The sequence below is a fragment of the Glycine soja genome, chromosome 10, assembly GCF_004193775.1.
Source record: "Glycine soja cultivar W05 chromosome 10, ASM419377v2, whole genome shotgun sequence".
Lineage (NCBI taxonomy): Eukaryota > Viridiplantae > Streptophyta > Magnoliopsida > Fabales > Fabaceae > Glycine > Glycine soja.
In genome coordinates, this window is record NC_041011.1 from 3,665,498 (window position 1) to 3,683,736 (window position 18,239).

Consider the following 18,239-nt stretch of genomic DNA (forward strand, 5'->3'; position numbering starts at 1 on the left):
TGTGTGTAATAGTGCATCTCACGATAGGAGGACGATAAATTGGGGACTGATGATGAATGTATTGTGTAGTGTCCAATTGCAATTCAGCAATTGTGCTTGACTCGAGCGAGCCAGAGTGTAGACAAAGAAAAGGACGAGAGAGAATCTAGGAGCAGAAGAAAATATAGTAATAATAAAAGTACAATCAAGTTAAAGTGAAAACATCAATGGAGGAACCGCACGAACCAGACCAGACATGTGGGCCCACACTGCCTAATGCCCTTTCCCCTTCTCTCTCACACTTCCATCAGCATTCCCACCTAACCGTCCCGTTTATCATACTCTTCTTCTTTTTCTGCCCTCAAAACTATTCAATTCCCTTCTAATTCTTCCACTACCCCTTTTCGTTATTCTTCTTCAATTCTCCCAAAAATCATATTTTTACACTCCGAGTGGTTTTTCAGCTTGTGGGTCGATGTCAACTGTGTCAAAAGATGACAACTTGGCGCTTTCTTCGGAGGACTCTTCATGCCCAGAAGAGTCTGAGCTTGAATTGGGTCTTGGGTTGAGCCTCTCCTCTGGCTCTTCATCAAAATCTCATCACCACCATCATGCTAGAATTTACACTGCTAAGGATTTTCCTTCTTCTGCAGCAGCAGCAGCAGCAGCAGCAGCAGCATCATCATCACCTTCCTCTTCTTCTTCCTCTCCCAACAACATCACTGCTGGCACCAAGAGAGCTGCTGCTGATTCTCTTGTTGCCAATAACCGTCCCAGGTATCTATCATCTTTTTCTTATCTTAATTTACTCTTTTTTTTTTACCTATGTGGTTATGTTGTCTTGCTTTGAAATTGAATAGGTTACCTTAGTTCTTTGTTAGTACAATAGTTTTATGATTTGATCTTGTTGAATTTTTTATCTGATGTGGAATTATGCATTTTGGGTTTTGTGCTGCTGTCTAAAATTCGTTCCTTTTAATTTGTGAGTTTGTGAATCACATGGTGGTACTTACCCGATGGAATTCAATTTGCTTGACTGAGTTTGGAAAGCTCAATGACTAAACGAGTTAATAGAATATAACCTAACTAGATGTTGTATTTTTCTAATATTAGTATCTTATTATGAGGTTACCTTTTAAAACAATTTTGCCCTTTGAGAATTCGATTTGTATTGCTACAATCCGTAGGGGGGGGTTGGTAATAGTTACGGTGAAGAGGAATGGTTGTGGTATTTAAAAGTGAGTATTTGTGTGTTTATGATGATCTAGATTCACTTGGTTTCATACATGTTGGAGAATTTTATATCATAATTCTCAACGTTGGAGTCTTTCATTCTTGTGACTCTGAAGAGAAAGATTGCTATGATCTTCCTTGAACGTAACTGAAACTAAACATATTGACTTTTATATTGAATTCCATTGATGAATGTACAATCTAAAAAATGTAATCTAATGCATGCTTAAGAGATTCCTGAGTTTCCTTATAGTTAGCAACTTTAAAAGAATAAGGCAATTTATATAGTCAGGATCAGAATTAGAATCAGCAGTGGAAGATGAAAGAGGGCTAAACTTCTATTTTCTTAGAGAATGTTTTTAACATCATGAAAATTGAATGTGTGATTTTGAAGAGGATTTGGTATAATCCCTGCCCCGAACTGCAGTACATAGTTCAGCTTGTGTAAAAAACTATGCCCTAACTGCAATACATAATTCAGCTTGTGTAAAAACCTATGGTATGTTTTGTCTGTTCTGTGGGTCATGTCAATATCCTAATAGATTTGTTGGACAAAAATAAAGCAGCTGGCTGGATCTTATTATGGAGTTGGAATTACCCGTAGATGTGAAAGTATACAGAACTATCATCAATTGGCACCAGTAGATTGAGTTGCAGAATGATTTTCTTGCTTTTAATTTGTCACCTTCTTTTACTATTTCCAAAAGAATTGGTTTCCATTTAACTATTTCTCAACAAGTGGTTTGCCATCCAACCAGTAGTCTATGGTGTTGCTTTACCTTTCTTGAAACAAAGCAAATCAAATAATTACCATTTTTTTCTCGTTTCTTCACTGATGGGGTTGTCATTTCTGTTGTGATTGAATTTACCAAACAGTCAAGTAGTTGGATGGCCTCCACTTCGAACATATAGAGTGAATAGCTTCAATAGCCATGCAAAATCAACTGAAGTATTCAACTCTGTGGCTGAGAAAAGTAAGACCGATAATACTGTGGCCAGGAAGACTAATGACAATGGCAATGATAATAACATAAATGCCAAAGAGAAAAGACACCTCAGGAGTTCCCTGTTTGTCAAGGTAAATATGGATGGGATACCAATTGGAAGGAAGGTTGATTTGAGTGCTCATAGTTCCTATGAAACCTTAGCGCAAACATTAGAGGATATGTTTAATGAATCAACTACAGTCACCACTTGTAAAGGTGAGTTTCCTTGTTGGTCTTTATACTCATAATAAAGAGAATGCATCTCCTTCAGGGAATTCTGATATATTTCATGATCACTGAGATTTTACCGCTTGATGAATATTTTGTTGACTTTGTATCATTTCTTTTGTGTCTGCTTTAAATATGGCTTAACAGTAACTTAATGCTTCCTCTCTTCTCAACTTTGTAAATTCTAGCCATATCATGTGAATAACTCAAAATTGTTTATTCTTAAGTTTGGTGAAAACTTAAAAACTGAGAAGCATACGTGGAATACTTTATGCAGGTTGTATTTAATGATAGGGGTTTAAACTTCTATTCTCCCTTTCTCATCTTCCCCTTGCCATGTTAAGAATAGATTTTTCTTTGTACTCTTTTTCTTCAGGCATATCTATTATGGTTCTTTGACCTATGAGCTTTCAAAATATAACAAAACTTTAAAGATAAGAAACCACCAAGCAACAACCTACTTAAGATTCTCTTCAACTGCAGTTTGCAAGAGTGTTTTTAGGAGTTTTTTTTTATGAAGCTACTATTTTTTACTTTCCAAACGCAGTGACAATGGACAAAATGTAAACAAACATACCACACCTTGATGCTATGTTTTCATCATTAAAATAATTATTGCATGTCATTTTTTCTACTTCTCTCTTTAGGATTTTGTTTTGAGATGGATTATTCCATTTAATTGTGTTTTCATTGTGTTCTATTCTTTCCCCCAATGGTATTGACATCATTGTTTATAGGATCAAATGGTGAGGATTATGGCTTTATTATCGGAGGAGAAAGGCATTCAAAATTATTAGATGGATCTTCCAAGTTTGTGCTCACTTATGAAGACAAGGAAGGAGATTGGATGCTTGTTGGGGATGTTCCCTGGGGGTAAGTAATTGGTCCACAAACATCAATTTTATTTTAGCATCAAATATGCGATGTTAAAACTGATACTGCAGTACAAAAATGTGTTGCCAATTAATTGTCCAATAGTACATGTAATGTTTTCATCAGGCAATAAAGAGATTGGTAAAAATATTTGGTGCTATACTCTAAAAGCTACATGTCAAATATTGGTGCTATACTCTATCCTATTAAGAGATTGATAGGGTCATGTCTTTTTTCTTGGACAAGGAAAAAGATTTCATATTTGTAGTTTCATTTAGCTTGTCTTTTTATGATTTAACACTGGTTGTGAGGATCTTTGTTCCTCTGCTTTGATATTCATCTATCTTGCTCTTTCAAATTGCTATCAGGATGTTCTTTAGCTCAGTGAGGAGGCTAAGAATCATGAGGACATCTGAGGCTAATGGACTTGGTAAGCAAATGCTTTATTTTTCCAAACACAACTTACCCATGTTTTTCTTTTGCTAATGCATACTTGTTTGCAGCACCGAGATTGGAAGAAAACATAAAAAAGAGATGCAAGCCCATATAGATTCCGTTTTCATGGCTAAGGACATGAAAAACCTGTCAAATAGATGAAGAGGAAAAACCGAAACAGAAAAGTATAGGAATACTGCAAATGTATGAAGTTTTGAGATTTGAATGATAAAATCTCACACTTTTGCTTAATTAATTCAGTTTGTTTGTTTAATTTGGTATCTTTGTTGCGGCCTCTCTATTCATCTCACTTGGAGGGTGCAGGCATCATAGATTTTCATGCAATACAACTAATCATACAAGTCAGACTGCTTGTTAGTGTTGTAAATGTGGAATGTTTGCTAACTATTTCAGCTATAAAGTTTTGTTTGAACTTTAGTTCCCTGCTACGGTAATTCAAATTTCCCTTGAATGAATACCTATTTTAAAAAATGACCAGTCTGATCATATTGATTGTTGGTACCATAATTTTAAAATAGCACTCATTGAAAATTGTGAGAAAAATGCTTTTAGTGCAAGCCCTCACCCATGTGATCCATGGTTGTAGCTTTTAGACAAAGCTAAAATGTGTGCAAGATCTGTTTTGTCATCAATCTTGTGGTCAAGAACTTGAATCACAAGCAATCTCTTGGGTTTGAAAAGAATAATTGCTGGAACTTTGATCTAAAGTCATCACTTTCGGGTATTTGTGGCCCTCATTTTGATGCAGATAGCGTTTGATTTCGACAAAGCACAAACGATTCGTAAATAAGAATTCCATTGACTTAAGGAATGAAAAAGTACTTTATGTACATACATAAACCATGCACATGCTAAAAAATTATATAAAAAAATATATCAGTGCTATTCAAATGAAAGTAGGTACAATTGCTTTATTTGGTTCTGACTGAAATATATGCTTCATCACCAAAACCACAGTACATAGAAAATTCCTTGCAAAAGTTAATTCATCTTGATGTACATATTTTAACAACAAATGTGAACCACTGAATTGATTACAAAATTACAAGAAATTAACAAAACTACTGTTCTAAGTACAATGAAAATTTCTGGCCTGGGAAAACTTCAATTTTGATTCCTACAGAAGGCCATTAACTGGTGATGAGCTAATAGCTGGCATCTCCTTGTTTGCTGAAAATGTCTCACTGCTCCTACCACTCTTTCTCCGAGGCTTTGCCTCTCCGAGCATCATCATAACATCCCTCATGGAGGGTCTATCCTTGGGGAACTTGGCAGTGCAAAGAAGTGCAATTCTGAGAACTAATAGCATCTCTTCTTGAACATGCTTGCAGTTTCCTACACTGGGGTCTAATGCTTCTTCTGGAGATTTGTTGTCTATCTTCCTTCTAATCCACCCTACTAGGTCTATAGATTCTCCAAACTCCGAATTTAAAGGCCGCTTTCCAGTGAGAAGCTCCAACAAAACCACTCCATAACTGTAAATGTCAATCTTTTCATCCACTTTCAAGGAGTATCCATATTCTGCCAAGTAATAAAGTACTGAAATGGTTAGAAATTTAAATCTTGCACATTAAGCAGGAAGAAACATCTCTTCACAGATATGAATATAGACAGTCTCTCTTGTATCTTAATCTGCTGATAGAAAATTATGATTTTTGAGCCTCTAAGTTTAACTAACAAACTCAGTCTTAGGTATTCTGAAAAGTGAAAAGCATAATAGTAATGTGATTAACCTGCAAAAGTATGTATGAACTAGTAACTCACCAGGGGCAATGTATCCATAGGATCCAGCAATCATGGAAACTGTTTCATTCTTTTGGAACATCATCTTGGCCAATCCGAAATCCGCTATCCTTGCCTCGAGATTTGCATCTAGGAGTATATTATTAGACTTGATGTCTCTATGGATAACAGGTGGATGACAGTCATGGTGAAGATAAGCAAGTCCTTGTGCTATTCCTAGAGCTATGTTATATCGGGAAACCCAGTCTACAAGCAATCTCCCTGCTTGTTTACCATGCAGGGCCTCTCCAAGGTTTCCATTGTGCATAAATTCATAAACTATCATAACATCGGCGTCATTGTAAAGAAATCCTAGTAGTCTAACAATGTTCCTATGCCTTAGCCTCCCTAAAAGATTCACCTCTCCAACAAGGTCATCGCTGCTTCCTACTTCAATATCAGATCCTGATCTCCACAACTTTTTTACTGCCACAATTGTACTTGATTGTGGTATCTCAGCCTTGTAAACAACCCCAGTTGCTCCCATCCCAATCATATTTGTATCCTTAATGCAAGATAAAATGTCGCTACTCGTAAAATCTAGCCTCTGAAAGGCCATCAATCTCCAAGGCCACCCCTTCCTACCCTTATAAAATCTTTCTCGAAAGCACAATCCATCTGTGTACCACTTCATGTATAAAGATCTTGCTACCAAAGTTGCAACCCCTATTGCTAGTATTGATGATACTCCAATGATCCATCCTACAAGAATGTGCTTTGCACGTGAGCTCCCATGACTTAATGGATATGCTGAGGTTTGGCCACATGGAGGGAGAACGCCACCACATAAGCCAGCATTTCCCACAAGATCATTCGGGTTTATTGTTCTTAGCACGCCATTTTCTGGGACAGGACCTTCTAGCTTGTTGTGTGAGACATTGAATGTTTCTAGAGCTGGAGACATACCAAAGCTTTCAGGTATATGACCACTCAGAGTGTTGTTGGCAAGATCAAGAATGGCCAATGTAGGCATGCTTGCTAATGATTTTGGGATTCCACCAGTCAATTGGTTATTCTGTAGGTTCAAGTTTACCAATTTCTGACATGATGCAATGCTAGATGGAATGCTTCCAGAGAATCGATTTGATGAGAGATCAAGGACACCAAGTGAGGGACAATCCTGGAATTGGTCAGGGATTTCACCTCCCAAGTTGTTGTTGGAGACAATTAAAGTTTGCAGATTTGGAATGGAAATAATGGTCGAAGGAAGAGAAGAGTGGAGGTTGTTTCTGGAAAAATCAATGAAAGAAAGGGATGTAGAAGAACCAATGTCATCAGGAATTCCACCAGTGAGACTATTGTTAGCCCATTCTAACCTCTGAAGCTTCCCAAGCTTACCCAGACCCACAGGAATTGTCCCATTAAGAAAATTGTTCTGAATTCGAACACGAACAAGTGAAGGACATGTTGATAGGCTTGCGGGAATTGGACCCAAGAAGGCATTATTGAAAAGTATGAGCTTGGTGAGATAGCCCTTGGTGCAAAGAGTTTCTGGAATCTCACCAGAGAGTGAATTGGATGATACATCCAACCACTGCAATGGTGAATTCTTGCCAAGGTTTCTAGGCAATGTCCCTGACAAGGAATTGTTCCATAGCTCAAGCACCTCAAGTTGAGGTAAATCACCAAGGCCAGAAGGCACAGGACCCGATAGCCAGTTCCGCATGAAGTTCAGAAGCTGCAAATTCTTCAGCTTACTTATTTCACCTGGAATATTTCCTGATAACATGTTGTCTGAGAGATCCAGCTGCACCAATGAAGTCATGTTGCCAATTGCTGGTGGAATCTTGCCTTCAAATTTGTTTTTATACAAGAAAACTGTATTCAACAATTTGAGCCTTCCCAACTCAGCTGGAATTTCACCACCAAGATTACCTTCTGCTAAATCAAGATACTTCAGCTTGGTGAGATTTCCAAACTCGGGTGGAATCCCTCCTTCAAATTCATTGTATCCAATGATCATGCATTCCAGTGATGAAAGCTGTCCCAGCCCTCCCGGGATTTCCCCGGTGAGATTATTCCCAGATAAACCAAGGAACTTCAATTTGTGCAAGTTACTGAAGGATTTTGGAATTGACCCTTCAAAGAAGCTGCCTCTGAGATCCAAAGTCTCCAAAGAAGAGACATTTCCAAAATCCTCAGGAAGAAAGCCAGAGAAATTGTTGCTGGATGCATTTAAAGTTATTAGTCCTGATGCCTTTCCAAGACCTAATGGAAAGTCACCAGTGAAGAAATTCTGGCTCACATCAAGACTCTTCAGTGTGGTGAGATTGGCTATGGATGACAATGATGAGGCAAATTCATTGCAACACAAGTTTAGAGAAGTGAGACTCTTTAGCCTTTGTATCTCATTGGACACAATGCCACTCAGATTCATGCGGGAGAGATCGAGCTTCTCCACGGCTCCAATGGAGTTGCACCGGACACCAGTCCAGTTACAATGAGCTGCATTCTTCCCTTCTGCTTTGTCCACCAATTTCCAATCATGCAGGCTATTCAGTGGATCAGTGAGTCCTTCTTTTATAGAAAGTAAAGCAGCTACTTCATCATTTGCTGCAGCTGCATAGCCATAAGAGAAACAGCAAATGCAACAGAAGTAGAAGAAAAACTGAGTTTTCATCTGCATCTTTCTTATTGTTGTTCTTCTTTTGCTTGATCAGTGTCTCAGTTGTTGTGCACCATTTGCATGCACTCTCTACTGGAGTAGAAGGGTGATCATGTGGGGGGTGGACAGAACACTGACAGAGAGTGACATCTCAGGTTTGTGTGGAAAGGACAAAGGAGGATGGTTAAGTAGTTGATTCGATATATAATACTGTAGGCTAATAATAAACCATTGATTAGATGTGTTCAATTTTTAAGGGCTTTTCAGGTTAGTGGATTGGTATTTCAAAGCAGATAGTAATGTTCATGCAAGGACAGTGAAGCTTTGGAATTATTTGAAGCTCCTCCGACATAAAACATGGGAGAGAATGTGGCCCTTCTTACTAGTTTAGTTTCTAATTCTTCCCTTTATCTGTAATCATCTGATCATTGTCAACTTGAAGGAGGAATAATGATGCAGTTATTGTATTTTTTTATACATAAAAAAACAACTATTGTTTCTCTCTTATTTGTTTATTATGAATCCCTTTTACGGCAATTACATTCTTGCTTAAAAGATTGTGAAATGTGAATAAAGGAATGAAAGAATTTAGATCTTCTGCATTTAATGGACAGATCGAGGTGAAGTATGTATTTAGTTTCTCTCTTAAGTGTTTTGTCTAGCTTCTCTAGGTAGGTAATAAATAAATGTACATGCAACAAATATTTCACTCCATCTGAGTTTCATTTCCAATCAGTCCACAAAAATGATATGAATTTAGCAATTTATGATTGAGATTCAATCAGCAACCAGAAATGAGAAAAAAGATAATTAAGAAGTTAAAAAAAAAAAATAGAACTCCCACAGTACATAGTGAAGGTAAACTTTATAACCTCGTTTCATCTTTTACGATAGCAGCTTTCAGAACCTTGGGGTTGTTAATAAACAGTATCTAGCAGAAAGCATCTTGCCTTGCCAGTACATTTAATAAATAAATTCATTAAGCTACTTTAAGTTTGTTCCATGATTGTAAAAGTTGAATTTCAAGAGGATTTAAGGGGTAACTTCTAACCATGACAAAGATTCAGAAATGATGCATAAATGGCCCTACTAACATACGGCTAAAGTTAGGATCCACCAGAACATTGGTGTACTCATTAATTTTTTTCTTCAAAATTCAAACCTAAATCTGAAAACCATGTGATAATGGGAGTCTTTTAAGAAAAAAGAGTGAAGAAACTGTGTACCCCTCTCCCCCACTTATTTTGTAATCCAATAGGAAGAGGAAGGGAGGAAGAAAAGAAGAGACATTAGAGAGAAAAAGGGAAAATATAATAAAGGAAATGTGAGAACCATTATCCATTGCCCATTTCATGGTTTTAGCCTTAGATGTTAATTATTGGTTATGATTTAGAGAAGGGAATCTTTCCATGTAACAGGGAGAAGGAAACATGAAAATAAGACAAATTCTACCCTCCATAAAAATAAAAAGGGCTACAAAAATGATAATGAGGTATTCTTAAAACTAGAGCATCAGTTATTTTAAGAACTAGAGTGACATTCACTTAATTGATCATTTGTGACATACTAGAAGCAAAGAAGCAAATGCAAATAAACCAGCCAAGAGAGGAACCCAAGTAATGTATCAAAAAATTTCATTGTTTTACTACAATTTGATAGTACAAAACCAAAAGTCCTCAAATGAATCTGGGAGTTATTTTTGTTAATGCTGAAGGAAATTTTCTTTTCAGAAGCATGCGAAACTATTGTAGATGATATTAATTTGATGGCCTTGAGAAAAGAAAATAAAGTATTAGAGAAGTTAGAAAGCAGAAGGAAATGGGAGCAAGGTGCTAGCTGCGCTAAATCAATCATGGTCTGAGCCCACCAACTGTGCCACTTCTTTCAGATCAATTTTTTTTTATTATTTTTTTTTGTTTTTGCACTTTTATCTTTTCCAATATTCACATGCATGCATGTGGAGTGTTGGGTTTAAGAAAGTAATCATTATATATCACTGCCCTTTTAATTGTTCGGAAATTGGAACACATTTGGCACCTGTTGATGTACCAAAACAGATGGATGCCACGTGAATATAGCAGCATCCTGGTGAAGTACATTTTTTTCCTTATTATTGGAGAGAGACTAACAGAGAGTGAGGATTTCAAATAATCAATTAGTCATATTTTGAATTATTTGATTTGATTTCTTTCTTATACCCTTTAGTTTTTTAATCGTGGGAAATGGGAATCCAAGGGGGGGTGCTAGTGCTACAATGGAGAGGATGTTAAATTGAGAACATTGCTTACATGTGTCCACGTGCCTTTATGCCAAGGAAAACCAGAACCAGCCTTTTCACCATTTTAAAAATGAAAAGAAAAAGAAAAGTCCATATTTACACACAGCAAAGAGATGCTAAAACGGGATCATAGTGCTCCTAATTGCACATGTACATGCTAGTTGATGGAACAAACAAACATTTTCGATTTTTTTTAATCTTTTCTGTGTGTGTTTGCTCTATTATTTTCCTTTCCTCCTTTTTTTCCCCTTTACACAGAAATGCCACACGAATTTTGGGCGCTCTTTAATTGAAACTTTGACTGTTTGACATGCAAGTCAGGTAACACATACCATGAATTTTAGGCCCAACACATATTGGGCTTCAGTTTTGTTTACAACGTGGTTTTGTAAAGGCAATTGTTTCATTCTGTACTTCTCATATTGCTTCCGGAATGACAACATGGGAAGTGCATATGAAGCAATTTCGAAAGTGAAGAAAAAAATACCCTTTTGTAAAATAATATACTTCAATCAAAACATTAAAAAAAAAACACAGATGAAGATGAATTATCCTCATGGTATTGAATACGCTAATTTGTAATCAAGGTATGCTATATGGCTTACGGCTTACCCTTAGGAATTTTGAAAAGGGTGCTTGTGGATACGGAAAAGAGAGAGAAAAAAAAGAAAACATAAGATGCAGTCTTATGGTTCTCTTTATAGCCTTTCATCTCAATCCTTAATGTCACTTTTGGGAGGATTTTCATTAATTATCACCTCACTATCATGCTTACGATAGTATCTGCCCCCCCAAAAAAAAATTTATTGTCATCTTTTTCCACGAGAACAAAACTGTGTCATAATAGATCAAGAAAGCTAAACAAGCCCATATGGGGTGGCCATTTTTGAGTTGGTGAAACACTATACGGGCTAGAGTTTTATTTTTTTTTCAGATACCAACCATGTGCGACACATGTGAGTGGTGCATAGATTTACCCACACACACAAAAAAAAACACAACACTTAGTTTAGCCGAAACAACGAAAAAATAACAAATATCATAATTGGTGTAACGTGTATCATTAGTGAGATGCCATGTCAGCATCCTCAATCGATTATGACAAATCAGATCACTGTCTCTCACACAATCCTTTGCAAAATGCAAAAGTATTATCATAAGTGAATGGCTAAGTTTGTTACACACCAAGCACTTTTTTTGGACCACAATTTTGCACTCCTTTATGCTACAGAGAGAGAGGTGCTGTGAACTTCATTTCTTTCTCTCCTTCTGGAAATGGCAACCCTCCACTCTCTTGCATTGTCCTCTCCACTCTCCAACTCACTTCAGAAGCCGCACTTATATGCAGGTAACATAACACTCTTCAAAATTATCTTCTCTAACATTATTTTTTTTTTCTATTTTTCTATGAAATGTGCAAAGACTTAGTCTGAGATGATTTTACTAGTTTACAAGGGTGATGAGATTAAGTTGGACAATGTATGTTCTCCTATTGAATTTGATCATATTTGCGTTAAGTTAGGAAAAAAAATGTTCATTTTTCTTCTCTTAGGCATTCTTGGGGACTCAACTTAAATGGTTCATCTAAAGTTCTACACCTGAAATTCCATAATTGCATTCGAATTAATTTTTTTTGTGTTGTTAAGGTCCTTGAATCATTTTCAATTCAATATGGTTTGCCTCTGTTACGAGACACTTTGCATTCAAGGAGGCCAAATAAGAAAATAGGATAAACTAAATGAGGTGGCATTGTTTTCTTTTCCTTTGTTTTTGCCCTCTTTTTTTTTCTTGACAACATAAAATTATTGATATGGTGCTTCATTTTTCATTATATGCCATACTCATTACATTAAAGTTTAGATTTTAAGTGTTCAAACTTCCATCAATTTGATACAATTTCCAACTTGAACATAAAAACATTGATGGACCAAAAATGTGTCATGTTCTTGAAGACATGCAAAGAGGTGATATGTTGCTTTGATGGTATGTTTTGATTGATGACATCCCATGTTGTAGAGAAAAGTGACTGGACAACCGAGAATCTACAATTTTCTTAAAAGAATATACAATTTTCTAATGTTGTCAAGTATATGAAGTAATCTTAGAAGCCCCTTTAGTTCCAAGCTACATTGCGCCATTCTATATGTGTAGAGCAGTTTGTTGTATCATCTTCTTTGACCCTTACCCTTGATCCAAAAGTGTAGAAGTTCTTTGAACTTTGGATATATATGCATATTTTGTTTCTTTGATGATATTTATCACTAGCAAAATATGAAATAATGCTTATGAGTTATGATGTTCCTGGTGAACATAACAGCCTCTTTGTTTATGCAGTCCCATCTTCAATTGTTCATCAAAGTACAAACTCTTCATTCAATGGTCAAACTTTACGCATGCCATGTTTGAGGTTACCTGTGCTAAGACAAAGTACTCCCATGCACATGCCAGTTATCATGATGGCCAAACCAAAAATACAGTTCATCCAGGGAACTGATGAACAAACAATACCCGATGTGAGGCTGACCAAATCAAGGGATGGAACAAATGGCATGGCTATCTTCACATTTGATCAACCCTCGGTATTCGATTCTTCCGGTGAAATAGGTGATATCACCGGGTTTTACATGATTGATGAGGAAGGAGTCCTTCAGTCGGTTGATGTAAGTGCTAAATTTGTCAATGGGAAGCCCTCAATAATTGAAGCCAAGTATGTAATGCGGAGTCCAAGGGAGTGGGATAGATTCATGAGATTCATGGAGCGATACTCAAATGCAAATGGTTTGCAATTTGTCAAAAAATGAGTCAATGTGCTAACTCTGCCCTTCTATTCTTTTGCCCTTTTTCAGGAAGTTTGTGTTCTACAATATAGTCATATAAAACCCGAGTGAAATGATATATTGGCGTGCATGTAACTTCAATTCACATACTAATGTCTTTTCTGACACCCCCAAAATTTTATGAAATTTTGCTTGTCCTGCAGCTGTTTGGCTATCATGTATCTGTTTTCTATAGACAAGTTGGATGGAAAGCTCATCACTCAATGACTTCCTTCTATTATGTTTTGAATAAGCAAAAAACTGTCAGGAAATATAGTACCCCCAACATGCTGCATATTAATATCTTAGTATGTTTTGTTTCCTTTTGGATTGTTTCGAGAGAGATATTCATCAGTTTTGGTTCTTCTTCGATCAAGATGTATGGATTCATGGGTCTATGTGTCTAACTGTCTATATAGAACCTGTTCATGGATTAAACATAGAAGGATCATCAAGGATTGTTAAACCACCTTTTTTAAACAAATATCTTAAGTGAGTTATATTCTCAAGGTTTAGGAGTGCAAATTTTAGATCATATAGAAGTGTAACATGAGTTTCGATTAAGGAATAAGTAAAAGGAAAAAACTTACAGTTCAATAGGTGTTGTACTGCATGTGTTGTTCTTCAATTAAAATTGGAGTTTCACTGAAAAAAAGTTTTCATTAAAGAATTATACATGTTACCAATGTGAAACTCTAACTCTAATCGGACACCAGCTCCTATAGAACTATATGCAAGTTTTTGTCCATAATAAGTCATCATAACCCTACCACTACTAATGCTGGACTAACAGTAACAAAGAGAAACTGGCGTCAGTCACTCATGGAATGCCATGTTCTGTTGCCATGATTCTGATACATAGCTGAGGTCCAACATAAAAAGATTTTATAAAAAATAATATAACATTTAAATATTATTAATATACTCTTATAAATTGTAATTTCTCATAGCAATCTTAAACTTATTTCTTAATTAATGTACTTAAATACTCTAACGTTACATGTGCACCGGCCTTGGTCTAGTTCAGCAATGAAAGCTGTGTGGGCTCTGGCTCTCCCAGAGACAGTATTGGGTCCCGGTATGTCAACAATGTGAGCACTTCAAAATTCTGAAGAGGTTACAGATTGAAAAAAGGTGTCATCTATTATCTAAAGATTTACAACAAAATTGTAAAAAATAAAATATACGAGTATAAATTTGTAGAAGTATCATCAATCATTGAAAAAACAAAACGCCAAGTTTTATTTGTTTCCCACTGGTTTTCTAAGAAGAATTGTTTTGTTCATATAATATCTGTTTACAACTCTCTTTTTTTTTTGTCTCTAATATATTAAACATGTTATTTCACATGTCTCATTCTTCTCTTCCCATCCCTCCTAGTAGTAGAAGAAATTAAAAAAAATTAAAACATGAATAAGAGTCAAACTTGTACTGGATTTTCCTTTTCATTGATCATTTTCCGCGTGACATAAGACAGACAAATCAAAACCTTGTGCAAATTGTTGGTCTGGGCCTGGTCCAATCTGAATTGATTTTCTTCGCATCAGGATTATGGTGCCAAATGCCAATGGTTTCAATTATAAACAGCTGTATTTTTTTAATTAATTATAGTTATGTGTTGCATCACACTATTGGGGAACAGTACTTTAAGGAGAAAATTGCTCTATAAAATAATCATGGTGGACAGATGGAAGATGACAAAAACAGGAGAAAATTACACGCAGATGGGGAAAACAGAATGCTAAAAACAATGACAATTGCTCAGCACTTCCATCTAACCATTTTCATTAAGGACAAAAATACCATTTACCACACTGTCTTTGCTAAAAACAATGTTAAAAAAACTGTATGGAAAGAAACTTCTGGTATTTTTCTCAAAATATGATGAATTATTTCATCAAAGCGAATCTACACGTCAATACTCAATAGAGTTTAATTTCATTCATATCAAAGAAATAAATGAATCGTTACGTACTTTCGAGAATTTTACAGTGACTTCTTTACTACCACCGACTGTTCAAAGGTCTTTTAACAAATTAAATTGATATCAATTGGACATAGTATTGTGCAATACCATAGAATTTCATATTTTAATTGCGCCTACAATTTTTTTAACCCAGAATGTAGAAACGTGAATTATATAAACCAGAAAGCAGCTGGCGTGGAAAGAAAACAGCTCATACATTTTCTCTAGTTGCTTCCATTACAGGTAGTTAAACAAGACAAGCCATTCACACAGGTGCATTCAGCAAAATGAAATAACCCAATATACTAAAATGAAAACAGCTCATACATTTTCTCAACGCATTTTCGTGTATGGCAGGCTGATGTATCGGAGAAATGAAACTTCAACTGATCTATCCATGACTTCAATGGTTAAACTTGTTCTGGTGCCATTAACTGTAATAATTTTGTTTATATTTCCTATATGAATCAAATGAATAAAACTATTACATGAAAGGAATTATTAAACCTCCCAAATCATTCTTGGAACCACTAAGTAGTGAGGAGAAATACATGAAGCAGAAATCAGAAAAACCTATAACACAAAAATGTGTATAGCAAACAATATGTCTCCATGTCGAGGGTTTCCATGAGGGAAGCTCGCTCAATATAAGCAAGACATGTTAGTGCACTGCAAGACCCAACAATAATTTGTAATTCTTCTCCAATTCAAGCAAAGCATTGTTAAGTCAGGATTAAGCCTTAAGCGCCCTGTAGATTTTTCCCCCCTTCCTTTCATGATTGATTTCTTCGCTCATTCTTCCAAGAGTTTTTTGCAACTTCAGCAGATGAATCATTGGAATCTCCATTACCATCCTTTGGTTTGGAGAAGAAAGGATCCCATTCATGAGGTCCTACCTCGTGCTCTCCCTCAGGCAGCAAAGCATATTTCCAACTGTTCTCCTCAATGAAGTTGTCATCTGTACGGCCTTCAATAATATCCTTCCTCAAATTTGTAACCTTGTCAATTACTGCTTGCACCGCAACATCAAATGCATCTTTAAGAGTTTCTAATTTGGAGCGAGGATCAGCATACACTAGTCTTGGAATGAGACTAATGACCTCTTCTCTCATGATCTTCACTTGCTCAGGGGGTATCTGACTAAGCCTTTCCTCTATACTGATATTCCTCTTACGAATATCATCCTCGGGAATGAAGACAGAATACTTTGTGAAATTCTTGGGAAGATGCCAAGTATACTGTGTATATGCTGAGCCTGGATGGAAGAAGACAGGTATACAACCAGCCAGCATTGAATCAAAAGCAGATCTTCGCGTGTATGAATCACCCTGGGGTTGCAAGCAGAAAAGCGAGCTTTGAAACATCTGCATTATGCTGCTGGGATAATGACATTTGCTTTCGCCAAAGTCACATTCCAACAGTTTACAAACATTTGACCGTCTGCATTGATCAATTAACTGACCCCTGATTGATTTGGGGTTGCCAGGACGGGGAGCACCGGCAAAGGAGAAAAGCCACTTCCTCTCTAGTTGCCTCATTCGATCTTGCCACATGAACACATCAGCATCCTTTGCAGGGTGGAAGTATGTAGGATATGGAATTCCAAAATCATTTGCATTCCAAGGGCTGGATTCAACCACAAGCATGGACATATTCTTCGCCGCTGGTAAAAACAAAAGCTTATTGCCCCAATCTGATTCTTCCTCAGACAGTCTCCTGAAATCCCAGGTTATCCTTCCTGCAACAAGAAAATGGTCTCTTCCATTCATTGTGCTCCACTCCGGCCTCTTCATGAGCCAGTCAACCAGAGCAAGTGAAGCTGCATCCCTCGTTGAAATATTATAACCCCAAAGGTAACGCGCTATGTCAAATCCAGCATAAAAGGGCACGAAAACCGCAGCAGCAATGGAGGAATCATTTGTCAAGCACTCATACTGCTTCATCCGGTTGCCAAATATCACATCAACAGCAAACTGATTGGTAGCATACCAGCCAGTATTCGAGAACACCCCTTCAGCATTCTCAAGGGGTGGACCAAGACCGGCATTGGTTGTGAACTTACACATATTAGTCCAAAGACTCAAACTCCGGCACTCCTTCAACATATCCTCATTAAACCTGGAGGGAAGGTCATGCACATAAATGTACCTCCCCCCACAGGGATCACTCTTGTTCTCAGAAGCTCTCATTGCTCTCATGAAAGGGAAACTCTTCTTGGTGGCGTGTAGGGTGTCAGTGTCGGTGTCAGGGAAGCCAATCTTTCTAGGAGGGGCTTGCACTTGATGGGTTGGGGGAGGTTCATAACTAACAGAAACAGGTGTTGTTGATAGGGTTGAGTGATCAAGATCAACTTGATTATTATAACTAATCTTTCTATTGCTATTATCTCCTGCAAGGACCACAAAATGGAAGTAAAGGAGCAAAAACCAGAAGAAGGCAGAAAGGGATGCCAAAAAGCAAATGCGGGAATTCTGGTTCTTTGCTGCTGCCCCTTTTTCCATTTGGTCGGGGCGCTTCCTCATTGCATTTCAATTTAAACAAACAAACAAACACCGATTCATAGGTCACAGAGCCAAATCAGAAAAAACCTAAAGCTAACAACAAAGATTTTGATTACTGAGTAGTGAGTAGTGAGTAATCTGAGAGCTCAAACCAAAGGGGGAGACATAAGAACTTTCTGCAGGTATGCTAAATACTAGAGAATGATCACAAGACAAGGCAATATGAAATTGGCGTTGTTGGAAATGAAATCAAAAACGAGTGATGGCACTTAGCAGAGCAAAAAGAAAACATGAATGAATGATTGAATGGGAATTGAGGAGAAACCGTGTTTGTTTGAATTCGATGCTCAGATTTGACAAAACGAAATCATATGATGAGCAGAATAAAGAACAGAGAGAGAGAGAGAGAGAGAGGAATCGAGCATATGAAGGAGTGAACTTTGCAGAGAGATTGATATATGAAGGAGAGAGAGGGAGGGCGGCGCATGTTAGCAACGTGCGCGGGGGTTGTGTTACATGTCGGTGTCGTGTGAGAT

General features: G+C 36.9%; 4 protein-coding genes across 4 annotated transcripts; 2 read left to right on the forward strand and 2 right to left on the reverse strand.

The window, feature by feature from the left end:
- The first annotated feature begins 213 nt into the window (after window positions 1-213).
- Window positions 214-4,172, forward strand: LOC114371937 (auxin-responsive protein IAA11-like). The gene is made up of 5 exons (XM_028329266.1): window positions 214-756; window positions 2,089-2,414; window positions 3,164-3,299; window positions 3,668-3,729; window positions 3,803-4,172. The coding sequence occupies exons 1-5, from the start codon at window positions 455-457 to the stop codon at window positions 3,847-3,849; spliced, it is 873 nt and encodes a 290-aa protein (XP_028185067.1). The 5' UTR covers window positions 214-454; the 3' UTR covers window positions 3,850-4,172.
- Window positions 4,173-4,619: 447 nt separating this feature from the next.
- LOC114371936 (MDIS1-interacting receptor like kinase 1-like) lies at window positions 4,620-8,572 on the reverse strand. Its single transcript, XM_028329265.1, has 2 exons — window positions 5,520-8,572; window positions 4,620-5,276 (listed from the first exon to the last, which is right to left on the reverse strand). Exons 1-2 carry the CDS (start codon window positions 8,161-8,163, stop codon window positions 4,873-4,875), a joined length of 3,048 nt encoding a protein of 1,015 aa, XP_028185066.1. The 5' UTR covers window positions 8,164-8,572; the 3' UTR covers window positions 4,620-4,872.
- A 3,040-nt stretch (window positions 8,573-11,612) lies between these two features.
- On the forward strand, window positions 11,613-13,474 carry LOC114369935 (photosystem II reaction center PSB28 protein, chloroplastic-like). The gene is made up of 2 exons (XM_028327218.1): window positions 11,613-11,768; window positions 12,755-13,474. Exons 1-2 carry the CDS (start codon window positions 11,696-11,698, stop codon window positions 13,219-13,221), a joined length of 540 nt encoding a protein of 179 aa, XP_028183019.1. The 5' UTR covers window positions 11,613-11,695; the 3' UTR covers window positions 13,222-13,474.
- A 1,942-nt stretch (window positions 13,475-15,416) lies between these two features.
- Window positions 15,417-18,134, reverse strand: LOC114372094 (xyloglucan galactosyltransferase MUR3-like). Its single transcript, XM_028329494.1, has one exon. The coding sequence runs from the start codon at window positions 17,722-17,724 to the stop codon at window positions 15,976-15,978; it is 1,749 nt and encodes a 582-aa protein (XP_028185295.1). The 5' UTR covers window positions 17,725-18,134; the 3' UTR covers window positions 15,417-15,975.
- Window positions 18,135-18,239: the final 105 nt, after the last annotated feature.

Coding starts and splice junctions, on each gene's coding strand:
- LOC114371937 (XM_028329266.1), top strand. CDS start 455: ATGTCAACTGTGTCAAAAGATGACAACTTGGCGCTTTCTTCGGAGGAC. Junction 3,300..3,667: donor GTTGGGGATGTTCCCTGGGG/GTAAGTAATTGG, acceptor AATTGCTATCAG/GATGTTCTTTAGCTCAGTGA. Junction 3,730..3,802: donor ATCTGAGGCTAATGGACTTG/GTAAGCAAATGC, acceptor ACTTGTTTGCAG/CACCGAGATTGGAAGAAAAC.
- LOC114371936 (XM_028329265.1), bottom strand. CDS start 8,163: ATGCAGATGAAAACTCAGTTTTTCTTCTACTTCTGTTGCATTTGCTGT. Junction 5,277..5,519: donor CTATGGATACATTGCCCCTG/GTGAGTTACTAG, acceptor ATTACTTGGCAG/AATATGGATACTCCTTGAAA.
- LOC114369935 (XM_028327218.1), top strand. CDS start 11,696: ATGGCAACCCTCCACTCTCTTGCATTGTCCTCTCCACTCTCCAACTCA. Junction 11,769..12,754: donor GAAGCCGCACTTATATGCAG/GTAACATAACAC, acceptor TTGTTTATGCAG/TCCCATCTTCAATTGTTCAT.
- LOC114372094 (XM_028329494.1), bottom strand. CDS start 17,724: ATGAGGAAGCGCCCCGACCAAATGGAAAAAGGGGCAGCAGCAAAGAAC.